General features: G+C 45.3%; 2 protein-coding genes across 2 annotated transcripts; one reads left to right on the forward strand and one right to left on the reverse strand.

Moving 5' to 3' along the window:
• The first annotated feature begins 2,593 nt into the window (after nt 1-2,593).
• Nucleotides 2,594-5,005, forward strand: LOC109405071 (probable 4-coumarate--CoA ligase 1). Its single transcript, XM_019678063.4, has 3 exons — nt 2,594-3,243; nt 3,354-3,479; nt 3,541-5,005. The coding sequence occupies exons 1-3, from the start codon at nt 2,594-2,596 to the stop codon at nt 4,520-4,522; spliced, it is 1,758 nt and encodes a 585-aa protein (XP_019533608.3). The 3' UTR covers nt 4,523-5,005.
• A 1,641-nt stretch (nt 5,006-6,646) lies between these two features.
• LOC109405086 (nuclear nucleic acid-binding protein C1D) lies at nt 6,647-7,641 on the reverse strand. The gene is made up of 3 exons (XM_019678084.4): nt 7,511-7,641; nt 7,166-7,438; nt 6,647-7,107 (listed from the first exon to the last, which is right to left on the reverse strand). The coding sequence occupies exons 2-3, from the start codon at nt 7,415-7,417 to the stop codon at nt 6,901-6,903; spliced, it is 459 nt and encodes a 152-aa protein (XP_019533629.2). The 5' UTR covers nt 7,418-7,438; nt 7,511-7,641; the 3' UTR covers nt 6,647-6,900.
• Between the last annotated feature and the right edge of the window lie 18 nt (nt 7,642-7,659).

Consider the following 7,659-nt stretch of genomic DNA (forward strand, 5'->3'; position numbering starts at 1 on the left):
AAAAAAAAAAAAAAAAAAAAAAAAAAAATGGACTTCTGCGCATCAGTCGACATTTGAGGAAATTAAAGAAGCAGTGTCGAATATTGGCTATCTGGGGTTTTTCAATCCAAAAGATAAAACAATCTTGGTGGCCGATGCAAGTCCCGGTGGATTAGGAGCCGTATTGATGCAGGAGAATAGCAGTAAACAGGGACGGATCATTGCGTACGCCAGTAAGGCGCTAACAGAGCTTGAACGCAAATACTTCCAAACGGAAAGAGAAGCACTAGCGTTGGTGTGGGCGGTGGATCGTTTTAAGCTGTATTTGCAGGGCACTACGTTTGTGTTGATCACGGATTGCAAACCGCTACAGTTCCTGTTCAGTCCAAGGTCGAAACCGTGTGCCAGGTTGGAACGCTGGGTATTGCGTTTGCAATCCTATAGCTATCGAATTGTTTATCAGCCTGGACCAACAAATTTGGCAGATGCGCTATCACGGCTATCAGTTTCGGATGAGGCTAGGGAAAGTTTCGATCCTGAAAATGAGAAGTACGTTCAAATTTTGACTACGCTGTCAGCACCTGTGGCAATTACGGTAGCGGAAATCCAAAAAGAGTCGACCAGCGATGAAGAAATACGAGGCGTCATTGAGGCTCTTGGTCATGGAGACTGGACAGGAAAGGCCAAACCGTACAAGCCGTATGAGACAGAACTTTGTGTTTCTTCTGAAATACTGTTGCGTGGAGAGAGGATCATCATCCCCATAAGGCTGCGTCGTCGAACATTGGAACTGGCACATGAAGGGCATCCAGGGATGGTCGTCATGAAACGACGACTCCGCCAGAAAGTTTGGTGGCCGGGTTTGGACGTGGAGGTCGAGAAATTCGTCAAATCTTGCAGGGATTGTACGCTGGTGTCGAACGCTACTGCTCCGGAACCCTTGATTCGCTCTGAAATGCCCGACAGACCATGGGTTCACGTTGCGGTAGACTTTATGGGTCCACTGCCGTCAGGTCACAATCTGTTGGTTATAGTGGACTACTACAGCCGTTTTGTAGAAGTGGTTGTGATGAAGGAAATATCCGCAAAAAGTACAATCCAAGCGTTACATGAAACGTTTTGCCGTTATGGAATTCCGGAGAGTATGAAGTCCGACAATGGACCTCAATTTGTGAGCGATGCTTTACAAGAATTCTGTAAGGAATATGGAATCCAACTGCGAAAAGTCACACCCTATTGGCCACAGGCCAATGGGGAGGTGGAAAGGGCAAACAGGGCGCTCAAGAAACGGTTGCAGATCAGCCAGACGACAAAATCTGATTGGAAATGGGACCTACGTATGTACTTGTTGATGTACAATTCAACGCCGCATTCGACGACTGGAGTAGCTCCGTCCGCGCTCATGTTTGGAAGAGTGCTTCGAGATAAGCTACCTGGGTTTCCATCGGCTGGAATGAAAACAGTTGAAGAAGTTCGAGATAAAGATCGGGAGAAGAAACTTAAAGAAAAGGAGTACGCGGACAACAAACGCAAGGCCAAGCTAAACCCGTTGAAGGAAGGAGACATAGTAGTGGCAAAGCGAATGACGAAGGAGAATAAGTTGGCGTCGAACTTCAGTCCAGAAGAACTGATTATACTTAGTCGAGGGGGATCAGATGTCACGCTAAAATCTATGGAATCTGGAAAAATATTTCATAGAAACGTGGCACATTTGAAGCTAGTCGTTCCAAGAACTCAAGTGGATGTGGAGAACAGAGAAGGCATGCATTTGGACGTACATGATTCCGGAGATCCAGAAGCACAACAAAGCATCGTACCAACACGTAACCCGGAGATTGTTCCAGAGTCGATCAACAAGGAACGACCGCGACGAGAAACAAAAAGACCGGAATATCTGGGGGACTATCTTTTGCGGGCAGAACAACACTATTGAGAAAAGGGGGAGTGTAGTGTCGGTGTAATGACCAGGGGTTTAAAGTAGGGCGATGCTACGAACATATCACACATACATTCAAGATTGTAAAAGAGGTACAGATAATAAAGAAGCCAAGAGGGCAGTTGAGTACAGACTATCAATCGAGTCGGACGTGGTTCTGTGTGTATCCGAGTTCTTATACGTTTAGTTGTCCGGGGGCCGATATCACACATTCCAAGTTCCAATTCTTGTCCGTCGTTTCGCGCTAAAAGTCGTTGCCGTTGAATCAGTTCGTGATCTTTCATTTTCAGTTTCTCTAATTGTTTTTGAGTTTCGAGAACAGTAGGTTGTTTGCCTAAGGTCCCCTATCCACCGTGAAGGGGCTGCCACCTTAGGTATAGCTTCCGGTGGAGGAGTATGTCATACTCAACCGCTGGATGCCAGAACAGACGCTCGACAGTGAAGAAATTGTTCCCTTATGCATCAAATGAGTACATTCCTATAGCTATTCGCATAAACTTATAGTGGTGATGTTTATGATAATGTACGGTGCCAATCAAGACTTATACCAATTAGTACAATTGGCAAGTATTCAGATAGGACTTGCACTAGTCTGAAATGGCAATTGAATCTTTGAAACATATCAGTTTCGAATATGAGTATAATCTAGGCCCTAAATGCGTGATAAGATAAATTCAAATGCGTAACTTCCACTATAGACAATGCGTGTGGGTAGTGTCCCCTCAACTAGTCGCAATCGTCTCAGTTTCCGCGAACAGAACGCATCTCATCCAGAGCACAGCCATCATGTTCACCACCTACGACTCCAGGACAAAGATATGGTCGGGCGTCAAAATGCCAGGTCCATTCAATCCGCAAGCAAACCTAGGACATCTGATCCTCAACGTGCTGGAACGGAACCCGTCCATGGTGGCACAGGTCAGCGTGGAGTCCGGAGTGGAGCTAACCTGTGAAGAGTTACGCCTCCGCTCGATACGAGCCGCTCAGAACTTGACCAAGCTGGGCTACCAGCAGGGTGACATGATTGGTTTTGCCGTGAGGAATCGGGAAAACGTGGCACCGTTGGTGTACGGGTGCTTTCTGATTGGGGCGCCGGTTAACTGTGTAGATCCGGATTTCACGGTCGATGACATGGCGCACATGTTTCGCATCAGCAAACCGACGCTGGTGATGGCCGATGGAGACAATGTGGAAACCGTGAAAAGGGCTTGCCGTGATGCTGAGATAAACGCTAAGATCGTTGTAGTAGCGGATGATGCGGATTGTGATGGTGGAGATATATCTGTGAAAGATGTGCTCCAAAAAACGGAGAACGAGCAGTTTTTCTTGTAAGTAGATTTTGGATCGGATTGTCATGTCTTCCGTCAAGGTTGGCATGATATGCCTGTCACCGTACCATTCGAAGGAGATGATTGATAAGATTGGCATATCATTTTAGCCCACCCTATCTCGGTGACTCGGAAAAGCTTATCGCTGCAGTTGTTTGCTCATCTGGAACTACCGGTATGCCAAAGGGGATATGCTTATCGCATGCACATATCATACACCAAAGCGCTTTGATATGGTAAGTGTTACCTTTACGAGTACGATTCACCAGCAGGGACAAACCTTTCCCGTCTTTCCAGCAATATCCACATGTACAGGACGCCGTTCGCGTTCAGCTCGCTCTACTGGGTATCGGGATTCTACCAGTTGATTCAAAGCCCGTTCAATAACTGCCCGCGCTACATCTCGACTCGCCGTTTCAGTCCAGAGGCACTGTTCGAAATCGTTGAAAAGTACTCGATCACCCACGTGTTCTGCCCACCTGCTCAAATAGCGATGATCCTTCAAAGCCCCCAATTGGGCGAAGCCAACCTTTCCAGTATCAAAACTTTCTATTCTGCCGGTGGACCTGTTTCGCCTGGACTTCGTCAGTCACTGGAGAAGCAGATACCCTCATGTCGAACTGCAGTCGGATACGGGACTTCGGAGATCGGTTATATTGCTACGGATGCTTTTGGATTCATGCGGGAAGGATCCGTGGGGATGCTAGCTACGAATATAGAAGCGAAGTTGTTGGATGACGACGGAAACCAGGTGGACATGAAAGAACATGGCGTTCTCTGGTTTAGATACCCTATCAAACCACTGGGCTACCTGCATAACGAGGCTGCAACTGATGAACTATTGACTGACGATGGTTGGGTTAGCACCGGAGACGTGGGATATTTTGACGACGATAGTTTTCTGTTTCTGGTGGACAGGAAAAAGGAAATCATCAAATACAAAAGCTACCAAATATCACCGGCGGAGATCGAAGCCGTAATTGAGCAACTTCCGGAAGTGGCTCAAGCCTGCGTCGTAGGACTGTTTGATCCGGTGATGCACGTAGACTTGCCCACTGCAGTGGTGCAAATCCGGCCACATTGTACGCTTGTTGAGGAACGTGTGGTCGAGCATGTGGCCAACAAACTAGCTGAATTCAAACATCTTCGTGGTGGAGTGTTCTTCATGGATGAACTGCCCACGACAAAATCTGGGAAACTTCAAAGATATGAAATTAGGAAGTACGCGGAGATGAGGGTCGGCAAAAACGCCAGCAAAATACATCCAACTGGAGGTTAAATATACAATACATTTCAATAACTTTGTCTGCATGTACCACCCTGAATGCAAAATGAAAAATGTATAACCAGGAAATATTTGATTTGTTTTATTTGATTTACTATATTGGCATTCGGTCAGCATACGCGAAAGTGGGGTTTTCCGGTTTGGGAGGTTATGTTATCTTACTGCGATCGCTACGCTGACAGGTTATGGGCCCAGGGAAGTTTGTTTAGGGTTGAGTTCGAGAAGCGAGGAGACTAAAATGTGAAACAATGAGTAGGCCGATATCCGATGAGCTGTTAACAGGCGATTTGACTGGGTGTCAGCAGTTGTTGTGGCCTCTCGAATCTCGAAACCTCCAACACTCGTTGGAAATCGAGGATCGTGAGTGAGCTGCCACTAGAATCAAGTGATCGAGGCGGTATGGTGCTGGTTGACTAACTGACGGTAGAAGCTTGATGGTAAGTGTGGCTATACTGATTAAAGACGATGTGCTGAGCCTGTAGCGATTGATGTCAGTGTCTGCGGAATGGAAAACAAGTTCCAAAGCTCAACGCTAGAACTTGGCATCACCACGTGTTACAGGATAGAGTGTTACCGAGGGTCGAAAGCAGAACGTTTCCTAGGATGGAAAAAAATCACTTCTAACGATAAATCTGTGGATAAATGATACACCATACGAACAATCAAAGATAGCCGTTGCTCTTACGGTAGCATGATACGACACCCTCGTGCTGTGCTCGTATCACAGAGCAATCAAACATCTGATGCACGCTTTATCGCGGGATCTACCGTTATCGGATCATGTTACAAGTCGCGATAAACTTTATTCATAACGATTATGGCCACTTTTGCACCCGAAACCAAAATTCATGATCTAGAATATTACATTCATATGCAGATCGTGAAGCTTTAGCAATAAGAATGCACAAAAAGTGATCGAAAATCGAAATTTATCATTTCGACTTCTTGATAACGATCGCATCGCGGTCGCACATGCCGAGCGATTCATTATTCGCGGAGCATGGTTTGTTATGAATGCTTGACGACAAAATTCTATCGTTGTTGCTATGATCGCGCGATGCCTTCTAACCGCGACACATTTGGGATCCTATCATGATCACTAGATTTCCATCCTTGGGAAAGATATTATCTTCGCACCATCAAATCGAAGTCGCGACTTGCTTGAGAGTTGCGAAGTTATCTCAAGCGAAGCTAATGTCAAAGCTAAAACAATAGACTGACGGCGGCGTCGTCATAGCGACGTCCTTAAACCGTAAACAAACAGATCAACGGGACGCCTTACACACAAATCTAAAAAGGGCAATTTTCACGAAAATATTGTTCAACAAGGAATTTAGACATTTAATTTGCACAATTTGCAATCTATACTGGTTCAATTTTGTTTATTATGAACATTACTGCTTTAAATTAAAAAGAAAAGTATCTCAACAATGTATATGCGCTTAAAGTTCCTTGTTTTCTGGTGTAAAACATTTCGACATTCTTTTACTTAGATTTGGGTGCTTTATCGTCAAAGTGCATATAAGTTCGCAGCTTCCAAAGTGAGCTGCGATCCTACTTTGATTTTTATCAAAATTGATAATCGAGTTTAAAGTAACAGTACTCCCTTACTATTCTCAATGTGCACAATTTAAGAACTCCCATTATCAAAAGGGACAATGGCGTCGGCTACGTCCTTACAGGAATGGGTGGAGCAAGGGAATATTCGTCAACCGTTGTTATGGAAATCGATAATCTGTGTATCTCCACAGCTGTCTCGGATAGAAGTTTTTTGTACTTGCGTAAAAGTGCGGTAGTGAGAGCCACTTTTGCGGTACAAAAGCGCATTTTACCGCCTCTTTGTTAGCATTCAGCCCACTCGCAACGAAAGAGCACCATCCAACTCGTTTCTTTGATGTCGTGGTTTGCACAGTGTGTTCGAGTTGAGCAGAATATGTGTTTTTATGTTATTAGTTTCTCAAAGCGTCCTAAAGCGTGATGTGCTGCACAGGCCACGTCCAAGCTACTGGTGCGGATGGGAAGCATAATCGACATTGAGACAACAATTAATAAACCTCATAGGTAGAATAATTTCCGGCCATCTCAGACTTATCCCCTCCAAGAAACAAAAACATGTAATTGAGTTTTAAGATTATATATTTACCATAAAGATCTCTTTATAGGAGTCAATTCTCAGTAAATCTCGCGTAACACGCGGAATCGTTTCCATTTTTTTTGGCGCAAAGTAGACGAATTACATCTAAACAGCCTACTGTATGGATAGGCGTTACAAGAAATTACATTTACAAAAAAAAATAATAGAATATTTGTACCCCCCAGGAAGCGTGTTTTCTAAGCAAAAGAAGTGTTTAGTGGCCCCTCTCTCTCTCCATCTAGTCTTCGAAGCGGATCTTCTTGTTTGGCGGTGTGTCTGCCGTGTCCATTGGTTTAGGACGATTCTTATGATCGAACAGCCCGGCCCGGACGAACCGCTTGGCGGCTCCCTGGTCCAGCGTTGGCCGGTTGTACCGGTGGTCGTAGATTTCCTTCTCCCGCATCATGGCCGCCTTGATTCGCGTCAGTTCATCTTTGATGCCGTGCTGCAATGGAAGGTAAAACTTAACAATCCTCCCCATCCAAGAGCAATATAACACCCACCTTGTTCGGATCCAATCCGATGATTTTGTAGTACATCCAGTACAGCGAGTTGATGCTGTACGACAGATGCAGATCGTACTTGACCTTCTCCTCCAGCGTGAACGCCTCGTAGTTTTTGTAGTCCTCCCGTGCAATGGCCAGATTCTGTCGGATCCGCTCGATACACTGCGACAGGGTTTCGTTCTTGTTGATGAAAGCCGTGTCGTTCTTCAGCTCGCCGTAGTCGAAATCCTCCACCTCCAGGGTGTCCATTTTTGTGTGATGTCGCGAACGCTGATTTAGCATGTTTCGATGTTAATAAAACCGGTTATTTTAACAAAATTAATGTAAAAGCACACTACTTACCCGTGAATTTTCGCAAAATCACAACAAAAGTTTGACAGTTGTTTGTTTTGGTTCGGCTTTCGTGCCTTTGCATGTTCTAGTACTTCTCTCGGATTGGTGCTCTGCTGCGCGTGCTCGTGGACGAAAGCACCGATGGGACGGTAAGTGAA

This window comes from Aedes albopictus, chromosome 1, assembly GCF_035046485.1.
Source record: "Aedes albopictus strain Foshan chromosome 1, AalbF5, whole genome shotgun sequence".
NCBI lineage: Eukaryota > Metazoa > Arthropoda > Insecta > Diptera > Culicidae > Aedes > Aedes albopictus.

Bases quoted from the DNA above. Each gene is read 5' to 3' on its own strand.
- LOC109405071 (XM_019678063.4), top strand. From the start codon at position 2,594: ATGCGTAACTTCCACTATAGACAATGCGTGTGGGTAGTGTCCCCTCAA. The intron at 3,244-3,353 runs GTAAGTAGATTT...ATATCATTTTAG, and splicing joins GAGAACGAGCAGTTTTTCTT to CCCACCCTATCTCGGTGACT. The intron at 3,480-3,540 runs GTAAGTGTTACC...CCGTCTTTCCAG, and splicing joins CACCAAAGCGCTTTGATATG to CAATATCCACATGTACAGGA.
- LOC109405086 (XM_019678084.4), bottom strand. From the start codon at position 7,417: ATGGACACCCTGGAGGTGGAGGATTTCGACTACGGCGAGCTGAAGAAC. The intron at 7,108-7,165 runs GTGGGTGTTATA...CTTCCATTGCAG, and splicing joins TCGGATTGGATCCGAACAAG to CACGGCATCAAAGATGAACT.